Raw genomic sequence first — 13,839 nt, forward strand, 5'->3', positions numbered from 1 at the left:
AGAGGATGATGTGGACAAAATACTCATTTGCCTAATAATTCTGCACTCCCTGTATATGGACGTTCACATACTGAAGGACATTATTATCTGCCGTACAAACCTGTGTCTTCTCTTTTTCCTGGAGCCAGATGCAGATCTACAAAAACAAAGCCATTGTAATGTCAGCGCGAGGTCAGCAACAAAATATTGACATGAATAATTCATATGCAGAACACAGTATCTTTTTTTAAAACACATTTTACATATTTATATATTTTTTACATATACATTTTGTGAGACTGTGTACCACATTTTAATTTTTTGAGAGCAATCCAGGCCTTCTTTTTCTTCTTCCTTCTAATTTTTTAAGGTATTCTTGAGCAATAATTCTCCAGGCTTGCTGAAGGGCTCTCAAAGTTTTTCTTCTTTTTTTGTGTTTATTTGTTAAGCCATTTAACACAAACCTATGAATTATTCAAGTATAAAAAAAAGTGCTGTACAACTAAAAGAATAAAACAATAAAAGCAATAAAACACAATACAAAAGAGAACAATGGAAAATTGAAAAACAAATATCAAGAGGTTTAAATACCGAGGAATAAAAATACATTCTCAAAAGAGTTTAGATGTTCAGTGTTGGTGAGGTGGTGATATGAAGGGGAACACTGTTCCAAAATATAGGTGTAGCTACAGCAAAGGCCCGATATTTTGCTTGTCAGTATAATGGGAAACATCTGGTCAGCTGTTCTTGGTGATATGTTAAAAGATCAGAAGGTAAGGAGGTGCTAACGATTTAATGAATGTTTAAGTTTCCATTTAATGAAACTTAAAAGCAAGCAGTCTGTGAAGGTTCTCAGTCATCCAGGTCATCGTAGTCAAAGGAGCTTGCAAAGAAAAGCGTCTGGACTTCTTTAAGTTACTTAAAGATGTTTCACCTCTCATCCGAGAAGCTTCTTCAGTTCTAAGGTCAAATGGTGGGGAGTCCCAGATTTAAACCTAGTGGGAGTATCCCCCCACAGAGGGATAAAAGGACCCCCTGATGATAAAAGCAAGCAATAACATTTTGAAATGTATTTGTGCGCTTGGGGGCAGCGTCTCATGTGAGTCGAGCTGCAGAATTTTGGAAGTTGCAGAACAGACAACAAATACCTGGTTAATGCTCAAATAAAGACTGTTGTTACAATCTAGCCTGGATGACACCTTTACAATGGAAACTGGCTCTAAAAACAGCATTTATTTTTTTTTATCAAATGTGAAGCTGCTCTCAAAAATGACCCAGAGGTTTTTAAAAAGGCTGTTTTTGAAGGACCGACATCAAGTACTACTGCTTGTTTGTTTTTTTTTGCTTAAGGTTCAAGAAGTTTGATGTTATCTATTTATATTAATATTTTTATGTCAGTAAGACACTAAAGTAAAGCATTCAAAAAGACTGCAGTATTTCTTTTTGAGAGGGACATGGATTTGTGAATTATCACCATGCATAATGGTGACATGAAACTCCTTATTTTTGATCTTTTGATATTAATAGGAACATATAGGAACATAACAAGGGAAAAGAGTACTGGACCAAGGATGGTTCCTTGGGGGACGGCTGCATGTGAGAGAATCAGGTGATGAGAACAAGCCACAGAAAAATTTGCCCACGTGGCTCTCCAGCCTAGAGAATATGATGCTATGATCCACTGTGTCAAATGTAGCATTTATTGTAGATCTAAAAGTATTAAAATGGCAGAATCCCCTGAAGCTGCAATTAATAAAAGATCATTAAGCACCTTTAAAATTGCTGATCCCGTGCGATAATGTGCATTGAAACCAAACTATTACAGTGACAACATTTGTTTTCAGGGAGGCCTGAAGGTGATGAAAAACAACTTTTCCCAGAGTCTTTACAACAATGTCAGGGTCTAAAAATACCAGAACGACTGATGGAGACAAGGCCATTGATAGCAATGCTACATCCCCGGACACAGCCCCACTTAATGGCTGACATAACTAGCTCGCAGAAAAACGTAGTCGCTAAAATTTCTAAGCTGGAAGCAAAAGTTGAGACCAAGTGCCAAGCTCTCAATGGCCTGATCGATTCGCTTCGCAGCAATGTTTCTGACCAAACAGATGAAGTGCGGACTGAACTTTGTGCTAAGATTGATGCTCCAGCTACTATCTGCACTGACCACCATAGCCGGCTAACTAGCCTGAAAGAAGCTGCAGTATTCGGATCGGGTTGTGGACTTGGAGAAGCAAGTTCATGATCTGAAAGAAATTGTATCAGCTCTTTCAGACAAGACCGAAGACCTTGAAGGGAGACAGTGCAGATGCAACATTCGAATACTGTACTTGGCGTGAGGGAGCGCTTTGAGATTCGGACGCGCCCATGTCAATTCTGTGGCCCAGCTACTAAAGGAGGTGTTGGGCCTGAATACCGCTCCGACACTGGATTGGGTACATCGCAGCCTACAGACCATCCCTGCAAGAGACCAGAGACCCAGGCCACTTATTGTCAAATTTCACTACTTTCAAAAAAATGAGGTGCTGCTTTGCAGGCCCGCGTTAAACAGTCCCCAGTCCCATAATGGAAACAAAATCCTTTTTGTCTCCATTATTGTCTCCATTCCCAGACCTGCCATCTGCAGTCGCAAAGAGAAGGGGGGCCTTTAAAGAAGCTAAAGATCTACTGCACAGATGTCAGGGTGTGAGATTCAGGATGCTGTACCCAGCGAAGCTGAGGATTTCTTCTCCTCTTGGAGAGGAAATATTCACCAATCTAACGGCTGCTAAAGACTACGTCAAGAATTGCATCTTAGCTGTGTGTGGGAATCAAGACACGGGCTGAGTAGACTGTGCTACCTCAATTGCTCTCTGACTCTCTATTGTTCACTGACTCTGACTGCACTTTAGATAGAGGTTTGTACTTTGGCGTCTTTCATAATTTAATAGGTCTTCATATACTTGTTTATCACTGAGCAAAGTAAACAACCAAGAGAAGTCACGTGTGCCTTTCCAATCTGCCAGATGTCTAAAAATTATGTTAATAGTTGGCGTTCCCTGTTAGGGGCAACATCTGTTTTAGGGAGTGAAGAGACATGTTGGATATAAGCTCTTTTGGGGGGGAAGGTGTAGCTTGTTCCTGGTTTGTGGGCAACCCGTTCTCACTCCCAAAGCGTAACATTTTACGCTAGGTGACAAATCGTCACCATATTAAGTTTTCGGCTACCCACCACGTTCCTAAATGACGACCTCGGAAAAAAGAGGAAATATGAGAACCGTCTGGACTGAATCTACACATGTTCGCTCTTTTTCTTCAAATCGCTTAGAAACACGCTATTTAACATCATTAAAGTCCTGGTTAAGGTCAGGAATAAGGTTATGGTCAGGGCTAGGGATAAGGTTAGGTTTAGGGCTGGAATACAGGGCTGGAACGTCTATTACCGCGGGAGCGTCATTGCACTGGATCCCAGCCATAACCCGCCGCGTACCATAAGAACGCCGAAGGTCTCCTTTCACGTTCCTCAGGAACGCCGCGGGACGTGACAAAACGTCGACATGTTACGCCTCGGGAGTGAGAACGCTCAGTTGTGGGAGTTAGGTTTACAGGGAGTGCAGAATTATTAGGCAAGTTGTATTTTTGAGGAATAATTTTATTATTGAACAACAACCATGTTCTCAATGAACCCAAAAAACTCATTAATATCAAAGCTGAATGTTTTTGGAAGTAGTTTTTAGTTTGTTTTTAGTTTTAGCTATTTTAGGGGGATATCTGTGTGTGCAGGTGACTATTACTGTGCATAATTATTAGGCAACTTAACAAAAAACAAATATATACCCATTTCAATTATTTATTTTTACCAGTGAAACCAATATAACATCTCCACATTCACAAATATACATTTCTGACATTCAAAAACAAAACAAAAACAAATCAGCGACCAATATAGCCACCTTTCTTTGCAAGGACACTCAAAAGCCTGCCATCCATGGATTCTGTCAGTGTTTTGATCTGTTCACCATCAACATTGCGTGCAGCAGCAACCACAGCCTCCCAGACACTGTTCAGAGAGGTGTACTGTTTTCTCTCCTTGTAAATCTCACGTTTGATGATGGACCACAGGTTCTCAATGGGGTTCAGATCAGGTGAACAAGGTGGCCATGTCATTAGTTTTTCTTCTTTTATACCCTTTCTTGCCAGCCACGCTGTGGAGTACTTGGACACGTGTGATGGAGCATTGTCCTGCATGAAAATCATGTTTTTCTTGAAGGATGCAGACTTCTTCCTGTACCACTGCTTGAAGAAGGTGTCTTCCAGAAACTGGCAGTAGGACTGGGAGTTGAGCTTGACTCCATCCTCAACCTGAAAAGGCCCCACAAGCTCATCTTTGATGATACCAGCCCAAACCAGTACTCCACCTCCACCTTGCTGGCGTCTGAGTCGGACTGGAGCTCTCTGCCCTTTACCAATCCAGCCACGGGCCCATCCATCTGGCCCATCAAGACTCACTCTCATTTCATCAGTCCATAAAACCTTAGAAAAACCAGTCTTGAGATATTTCTTGGCCCAGTCTTGACGTTTCAGCTTGTGTGTCTTGTTCAGTGGTGGTCGTCTTTCAGCCTTTCTTACCTTGGCCATGTCTCTGAGTATTGCACACCTTGTGCTTTTGGGCACTCCAGTGATGTTGCAGCTCTGAAATATGGCCAAACTGGTGGCAAGTGGCATCTTGGCAGCTGCACGCTTGACTTTTCTCAGTTCATGGGCAGTTATTTTGCGCCTTAGTTTTTCCACACGCTTCTTGCGACCCTGTTGACTATTTTGAATGAAACGCTTGATTGTTCGATGATCACGCTTCAGAAGCTTCAGAAGCAATTTTGAGACTGCTGCATCCCTCTGCAAGATATCTCACTATTTCTAACTTTTTTAAACCGTCAAGTCCTTCTTTTGACCCATTTTGCCAAAGGAAAGGACATTGCTTAATAATTATGCACACCTGATATAGGGTGTTGATGTCATTAGACCACACCCCTTCTCATTACAGAGATGCACATCACCTAATATGCTTAATTGGTAGTAGGCTTTCGAGCCTATACAGCTTGGAGTAAGACAACATGCATGAAGAGGATGATGTGGACAAAATACTCATTTGCCTAATAATTCTGCACTCCCTGTATAGTTACTCTGGGTTTTTCCTTTTTCTTGTTGGCTGCAGTTTTGTGTGTATACTTACTCCAAATTATTATTCGGCTTGCTTGTCATGACTGTCTTGAAAGTATGAATATGGCTATATAACCAAACTACAACTGCAACTACACCTGATTCTGATTTATAACATGGAATGTAGAAGGTCTGAATAATTTTAAAAAGCGTAAAAGGATATTCACTCATCTGTCGACTTTCAAACCAGACATTGTCTTTCTACAGGAGACACATCTGCGCTCCACGCAAAGCAATAGGTTGACAGAAAGTTGGGTCTCCCAGGTCTACCATTCTGCATTTAACTCTAAATCGCGGTGGGTTGCCATTTTTGTTAGAAAACATTTTCCTTTCATCACTTCAAATGGTCGCTTTCTGATAGTTACTGGCAGGCTCCACAACACTCCAGTTATTTTGGTGAATACTTATGCACCAACTTGGGACAATCCACAATTTTTATTAAGACTGATTGGCCTGCTGCCAGATTTAAATACGCATCACCTGGTGGGGATTTGAATCTGGTATTCGATCCCAACCTTGACAGGTCTAAGCCACATCAGTCTACTCGGACCTCCAGATCAGTGTCCGTTCTGAATACATTTCTTCAAAACTATGGTATTTCAGATCCACTGCGTATCACTGAGCCCTTAGCAAAATACTATTCTTCTTCTCCCCTGTGCATCATTTGTATTCGAGGATTGATTATTTTCTTTTGGATAATTTCCTTATCCCAAGGGTCACCATGTGTAAATAACATGCAATTGTAATTTCACATCATGCACCAGTACAGGTTGATATCTCATTTTCAAATGTGTGCACAAGGCAGCGTTTCTGGAAATTTGACTTAGCATTAATGTCAGATGAGGAGTTTTGCAAGTTCATTGAGTACCACATTGAGTTTTTCTAGAAACGAATAACACTCCAGATGTTTCAAAATCTATAATTTGGGAGTCGCTAAAGGCATATCTGCGGGGCCAAATTATTTATTTTGCGTCTTATAAGAATAAAAAGCGAAACGAACAGCTTCGAGAACTGACAGAGCTCATAGCAAACATTGACACACAATATGTTACCTGTCCAACCGCTGATTTATATAAGCAGAAGGTACTGCTGCAGTCTGAATTTGACACCCTCTCAATTAAAGAAACTGAGAAGCTCTTTCTTAGATCAAGATATCATATATACGAGCATGGTGAAAAAGCAGGTAGATATCTTTCACATCAGCTTTGTCAATCCGCCACAGCCCAATCTATACCTGACATACAGTTATACTCCGGTCAGGAGGTAACACACCCTGACAGAATTAAGCTATTTTATCAGGATCTCTATACTTCCCGCACTGATAATTCAGAGGCTGACTCCTTCTTGGGGAACATAGATACTCCCACGAGACCAACGTGAGCTACTGGAAAGACTTCACTTCTTATCCAAGTCTACCTATTGACTGTCCACTTTGAGGACTGTCTACAATTTCGACCTATTGCTAGAGGCCATATCTCTCAAATATATAGCACATTGCAGCATACAAAGGCAGACTCTGTGTCCAAAGCCAGAAACGCATGGGAACTGGACTTAAACCTCCAGATCTCAGACGACCTATGGGACCTTAGTGTTAGCAGGATCCATGAATCCTCAATCTGTATACGGCATTGTATAATACAGTTTAAAATCCTTCACCGGGCGTACCTAACCAAAGCTAAACTAGCCAAAATATACAATACCTCTGATAATGGATGCCCGAGGTGCAAGCAATCACCTGCTACTATGAGCCATATGTTCTGGACCTGCTCTGATTTGAACCGGTTCTGGGAATTAGTTTTTAAAGCTTTTTCATGTGTGTGGGAAAACACATATGAAGCACATATTTGGTGTCCTCCTAAACCAACACGGTATAGCTTCTTATTAAATGTATGGAGTGGCTTTCTCATCTCTCCTGGCACGCAGTCTAATTCTTCTTAAGTGGAAGGATTCCGATCTACCAGTGTTTGTTCAGTGGGTAGAGAGGTAGATAGAGCATTTGAGATACAGTTTGAGAGGGTCTCAAAGTAAATACTACAAAACCTGGTCATCCTTTATTGAATATGTGGAGAAGTTGTGATTTACTGAAGTATTACTGCTTTTATCTGTGGGGTTTTTTTTTCTTTGAAGCCACCTACTATCTGTAGCAAGCCAACAAGAACTGCACACAATGCAGCCCCCCCTCCCCCCTTTATTTATTTTATTTTTGTTTGTTTGTTTGCTTTTTGGTGTTTTCTGCCTTGTTCACATGGTAGTATTTCTTGTTTGTGTCCATACATTATACATTTTCCTGCGTGGCACAACCAGTTTCACAATGGCAATGTTTGTAATCGCAATTCCAGTTATATTTTTCTGTATTTTTGTCACATTGGAAAATCATAAATAAAGTTATCAAAAAATAAATAAATAAAATAAAACTGGCTGCCAGTAGACAGCTGTTAATTATGAATAGCACACTAGGCCCAAGTGTCAAAGACCTCTTTGAATGGTTGTTTCAGGACCACAGACTGGGCTTCACTTCAGCCAAAGTAGAGAAAGAAAGAAATGGTCAAAAACAGCAGAAAATGTGGGACAGAGGGATCAAAGCAGGGCTCTAGAGTGCGACCAATTTGGTCGCAAATGTGACCAAAATTTTCAGTGGTGCGACTAAAAAAAAAAATTTGGTTGCACCTGTGCGACCAACTGTTTGGGTAGCAAAAAAATAAAATAAAATCTGCAACCTTCCCTGTGGTCAACAACAGACACACATTTTGCCCCTATCGTGGACTAAACCAATCAGAGATAGTAAGGGGCGGGACCTCCCTGATTGGCCGTGGTCCAGTTGAAAGTGCAGGTGGAAGTGGGAGGTGAGTAGCTTGAATAAAGCGATATCAATTCATTAAATCCTGAATCGACTTTTAAATACACCCAGAGCACGGGGAGAACACAGACATAACAGGCTGGGGGAAACATGGAATAAACACAAAGAGAGACGAGAGCTCATAAATACACAGAGGGGCACAAGGGGGTAAGAGTCACAAAGGGAAAAAACACTTAGGGAACACCACAACAGGACACCTCAGAAAACCTGGCCTAAATAAGGAGCGAAAATACAAGGAACCAAGAATGCTGGGCCAACATGGCCCAGGACCATGACAGAACTGAATCCTGTTTAGAAGATACAATGCCGGTTTTTCAAAGCTGTGAATAAATCTTAGAGGGAAAATTAGTGAGGGTTGAAGGAGTAGAACAGCTTTGATTTCTTTTTGATTTCTAGAAGTAGTGGTTATAATGTAGGCTTACACATACAGATATTACATAGGAGGTATTTTTAGGATAAAGGGGGAGCTTATAAATAGAAATGAAACACACATGACAGTATTGATTCCAGGCAAAAGGCCTTAAATTCATTTAGCTTTTAACTGAACTTAAAGAAGGACCAAAGAGGAAGGAAAGCATATATTTTGGTTAAGTCTGATACATTAGAATTAGAAGGTATTGTTACATTAAAAGGAGCAAAATGAAATAAAAAGGCTATACCAAAACAGGTGATAACATAGGAAATGTGAGGTTTTAAAATGAAGTTAGTGTTAACACATAGGAGTTGTTTCAAGGCAGCATTTAGCTATGATGAAATGTATACAGGAGTAATTGCTTATATGCTTAAACTTAATTGATTAAAGTGGTTGTTTTCTTTTAGAGTAGAGGAACTTGTAGCAGCGACAATTTGTGCACAGGATGTTGATGATCAGATAAGGGAAAAATAGAGCGAGCAACTGGACGTGAAAGCAGGGCTTAAAGAGTTTAAAGTGATGAGGAACGTTGAAGAATATACATAAATACAAGTCAATAGGTTAAGAGCATAATTAGGATCATGCTTTTGATTAAAGAGTCCCAAAAAGGATAAGTTAGGGAGATGCAGGAAAAGGTGTTTTGTTTCCTTTGCAGAAGATCGATCTCGGCGACCACAGGAGGGGCGAGGATCCTGGAGATCTCGAGGTTCGAGACCACCAGGGAAGGGTCTGCGTGAGGACACAATGTATTGTGACCTCTGGTGTTCCAGAGGTCATGAGAGGGAGTGTCGAGAAGGGAAATTATTTTACTGCTATAGTTAAATAATTGTCATCATTACCATTGCATTAATAATAAAATCTGGAGTTTATATTGCATTCAGGGGTTAAACAGTGTCTCTTTTAGAAAGACTGAGTTGCAGGCTGACAGGAAGTTGTATGCAGAAGTGAAAGCAGATAGTTATTTTGAGCCGCAGGCTAAGACGAGGCTTTAACAATGTAACAGATAGCTTTAAGAAGGCCTTAAGCAGTTATGACTATTTCATACACAATGCATATCTGTGCTTATTAAAGAGTTGGAGCTCGGTCAATTAATTGGGGGTCGGAAGCTTTGTTCGGCGCGATGTTCGGACAATCTATTGTGCAAGTGACTTGGAGCCATAGAAGGAATCGCAATACATGCTTACAAAACACTTATATATCAGATCATTTTATATTAAGGTTTTAGTAGAGGTTCTTGGTTAAAACATTTATTTAGTAGAAGACATACACATAGTCTCAGTGAGCTTCTGGTCTGGTAAAAGGTCAGAAGTGCAACAGGTGAATTGAGAAAGAGTATTTGAGGACGAGACACAGACAGTAGGTGAAGAGGTGACACAAAGAGCATGTGAGGTCGTGACACACACACATAGAGTTAAATTTATTCAGAGGAACTGTCCTTGTTGTCTCGGCAAGAAAGAGGAACAATTCATTTTAAGATAAGAACGGAAAGTACCACGCCATGAAAATAGAAGATGATTTTCTAGGTGAAAAGTCATGATGATGTTGATCTGATCTATGTATAAAATGTACCGGTGACGCATGAAGGGGCGTCAGTAAACAAACCCTGATGCTATAAAATATCTGTTCATGCTTTGATTAAGTCGAAGACTACTTCCTGTCTGCGTACAGAGTTGTCTTCCCACACGTGTGTTCATTAAAATCATTGTTTGACCAAAGACCTTCTGGACCAAGAATTGTGTGTACTCTCCTTCCTCAACTTTGAATCTTAACAAACATAACTGTGTTTTGCCAGAAATGCCAGATTCTCAGATTAAAGCTCACAAAACCATTTCAACAACAACCAAACAGCAAACGAGAGCAGGTACACGGATACCACACAAAGACGTAAACACAGAACGGACCGACGCATCAGAATCAACTTTGTCTTTCTCGGCTTTCTCACCCGACGGCCCGTAGACGGACACGCTGTCGGAGCTTAGCGATTCTGATGCGTCCGGTCCGCTGTGATTGCGTCTTTTTGCGCCGATTCTGAGCTGCAGGTTTTGTCTCTCCAACCATAATTCACCGAGCCAGCAGCAAAAGAAGCAGCAAACTGCGCTTCACATTTGATCAATGTCGTCATGAATTTTGCTGTTTTGCTTCCACGACTATTAAAATCACACTTCATGCACAGCTAGCTCTCTCTCTATCTATCTCTGTACTTCAAGAACAGTTTCCCGTCTCCAATCTCTGTTTTCTGTATTATTCATTCGCTTATTACCCACCAGTCTACCGTTGTTTACAGCGCTGTCGGCTGCTGTCTTTTTCTTTTCTTTTTCTTTTTTTCACTTAAATGACTTCGGACAAGAAAGCTTATTTTTTCTGTTGTTCAATACTGAAGAAATTTAAACTTTATATGCAGAACATTGTAGAATATTTTTAAGGTTATCTGCTATAAAAAGCCAGACCAGGAAAATCTCCTTCATGTTTTTCTGTGTTTTATTCTCAGTTACTTTCACACAAAGGCATCTGCTGTGATGTTCACAATTCTGATGAAGTCAGTACTGATAAATGATCAGAATTATAATATTTCTGACTGTCTGGGGCTAAGTTGAATCGAATCGGGACTTTGAAAACCGGAATCGAATGGATTATAGAAATCAGTGATGATACCCAGCCCTAGTGAGCAGCCTAGGCACCACAGAAGTGGATGTAGCTGTAATAGGAAAAGAACTATTGCTAACTTTTCTGTTAAGTTAAGGCCTGATCCTTCTGAAATTCATAGCCAGTGCTCTGTCACGGTGTCATCAGTCTTTGAATGCTGTAAAAGCACAGTGTATCCAGAAAAACATATATTATATAAATTATTATAAAATTTGTGTGCGCCTAACTTTTGTGCCTGTACGCCTAACTTTAAAAAGTTAGGCATACCGGTACGCCCATGGCAAAAAGTTAGTCTAGAGCCCTGCAAAGGCAGGGGAGTGATGTCAGGCCTGGTCTTATCAACTTTACCAACAAAAGACTGTAAGAAATGTTCCTGGAAGGTAAGGGGTGGGATATTTCAGCAAACAATGCACTCTGGATCACATGCATCTATATGTGCAGCAACATCTGCAGGGAGCTCTAACAGCAGTTCTGTACTTTACATGTGTTGGTCATCACACTTAGTAGAACATGCTGCTCCCTACAATAAAGCCACACTTATTGGCCAAGCCCCTTTAACATAATAAGCAGGATATGGGCTATTCCTCAGTCTTCAGCACAGGACTGACACATCACCTTCCTATCACTTTTCACCCTCATTGCAGTTTCCATGGTGATTACTCAGGCCGGCCTGTGCAAGTTATTTTCCTGAAGAGCCCTACATCTCCCATGCTGTTTGACACACCTACAGCATGCAGCACAGAGTGGGAGGGAGCACTTTGTTGATGCTCTGAAAAAGGAGGAGTAATAAAGCTGTCACAGTAATAAATGTGGCTGGTATGTGACTGAGAGCTGTGGCCCTCGTGACAACCCATGCTTCCCCACCGAAGGGCCTCAGGTAGGGACTGTTGTGTATGAGGTGTTATTCTGGAGAGGACATTCTTCTCCTCCTCTGTCACAAGCTCTGGTGACAGCTGAATCCCTCGCCACGGCACAACGTTTATCACAAGGGCATAAACAGTATAGCTATGAGACAAATATGCACCCAAATGGCCTGAGATCAACCCGCTGCTATTTTAAAGAAACAAAGACCAGCGAAATGTTAGCAGGACAGGACTGCGTATAATCTCCCCCCTCCCCTTCCTAATCTGCATCTTAAAGAAGAGCATCAGAGGAGGATGTCTCTTTGGAGGAACGTTGTATGTCGCCCTCCTGCTTCCTTGTTCTAGGCATTCTGATATCAGCAGCACCTGCAATGCAGAACATCCTTGCTGTGAGGCTGAAACGGAGGCGCGGCAATGAGTAGAGAGGACATGGGGGAAATGGGATGAGAGTGGATGGATGGAGGAGGGAAAGCAGAGCAGGGCAGCGCAGTGATGCTCAGCAATTTAGTAAGAGGCTCATTTTTCTTGAGTTGTGCGCCCCGTCATACAGACTGGGTTATTAGAGCAACACATTTAGCCCATTTCCCCTTGAGTCAGGCAGAGAATGAGGGAAACCAGAGGAGGAAGAGGCCACTCTACCACTGCTTATTGCTGTTATGATATCCCAAGGCACCTAGAGTTTTTGTTGATGAGCGCTTGCTTTTGGGGTCTCTTCCAAGCCTCATTTTCACCTTTCCCTTTTCCTTTAATATTTCGGATAAATGAACTACAGTGCTGAAAATGCTTCATCACAAGGCGAACTGTTGATCAAAGCCTTCAAAATCCAGATTCTTTACCTTTGCACACACACGCAAACACACACACACACACGTGCGCGTGCATGTGCGCACTCACCGGTCTCGCTTGTGTTTCTTCCCACTCTTTTTCTTCTTCTCTCTGTGAGTGGGTGAGAAGCTGCCAAACCTGTTGATAGAGAGAAGGATACATGACGTGACTGCTAAGTGAACCTCAGATAGATGTTAAACTGTGGCTTTTCACTCAACTGCATTACATTACCCCTCAGATAGGGTCATTATGAGCAAAGGTATCATCTTATAGTGGCTCAGCTGATTTCTCTCTCAGCTCTATTCATCCCTCTGCCTTTCTCCTTTTATTGTGGCTGCTCTCTAATGCCTCTGTGTCTCTTCATTTCAATCTTGCTCCCCCTCTTTTCCTGACCTTGTCAAAAGAAAATGGGAGATGAGGGTGTGCTTTGCTAATGGCTCCCCACCCCCATGCACAGTCGCGATATCTGATGGCTCATTTGTGATACTCACACCAAAATAATTGGAATTCCGTTTTACAAAACCACCAGTGTAATTATTCTGTCAGCGGAGCTGGCGAAAGGAAAAAAAAAAAGGAAAACAGAGCAAAATCGAACCACTTCATCAGCGATCAGTGGAAGCTGTTTCCATCAGGAAAGCTAAGGCTGCCTATAGGAGGAGGATTGAAGATCACTTTGCTGACAATGACCCCAGAAAAATGTGGCAGGGGATCAATCACATTACCAACTACAGAAGCAATAACATCTAGGACTGATGAAGCTATGTGAGAATGCTCTTCCTGGACTTTAGTTCAGCATTCAATCATATCATCCCGGAGATCCTGGTCCAGAAACTGTCTCACCTGGGACTCTCCACCCCCATCTGCCTCTGGATCAAGGACTTCCTGACAAATAGACCACAGTCTGTCAGAGGTTTCTGGGCGTGCACATCTCTGATGACCTCTCCTGGACTGCAAATACCACGGTGGTGGTTAAAAAGGCCCAGCAGGGTCTCCGCTTTCTGAGAGTGCTCAGGAGGAACAACCTGGAGGAGAGGCTGCTGGTGACATTTTACAGAGCCACC

The 13,839-nt window shown here is 41.7% G+C and overlaps 1 protein-coding gene across 8 annotated transcripts in view; it reads right to left on the bottom strand.

The window, feature by feature from the left end:
• Positions 1 to 13,839, bottom strand: part of srrm3 (serine/arginine repetitive matrix 3) — a gene marked incomplete at its 3' end in the record, with an annotated part of 144,868 nt that overhangs the window by 24,805 nt on the left and 106,224 nt on the right. For all 8 annotated transcript variants that reach the window (XM_082548596.1, XM_082548598.1, XM_082548600.1 and 5 more), the window contains 2 exons: positions 12,848 to 12,916; positions 101 to 136 (listed from right to left, as the gene is read on the bottom strand). In XM_082548596.1, coding sequence (XP_082404722.1) covers positions 101 to 136; positions 12,848 to 12,916 — 105 coding nt within the window. The remainder of the gene's footprint in view (positions 1 to 100; positions 137 to 12,847; positions 12,917 to 13,839) is intronic.

The sequence above is a fragment of the Aulonocara stuartgranti genome (genome assembly GCF_965226115.1).
Source record: "Aulonocara stuartgranti genome assembly, chromosome: 10".
Taxonomy (NCBI): Eukaryota; Metazoa; Chordata; class Actinopteri; order Cichliformes; family Cichlidae; genus Aulonocara; species Aulonocara stuartgranti.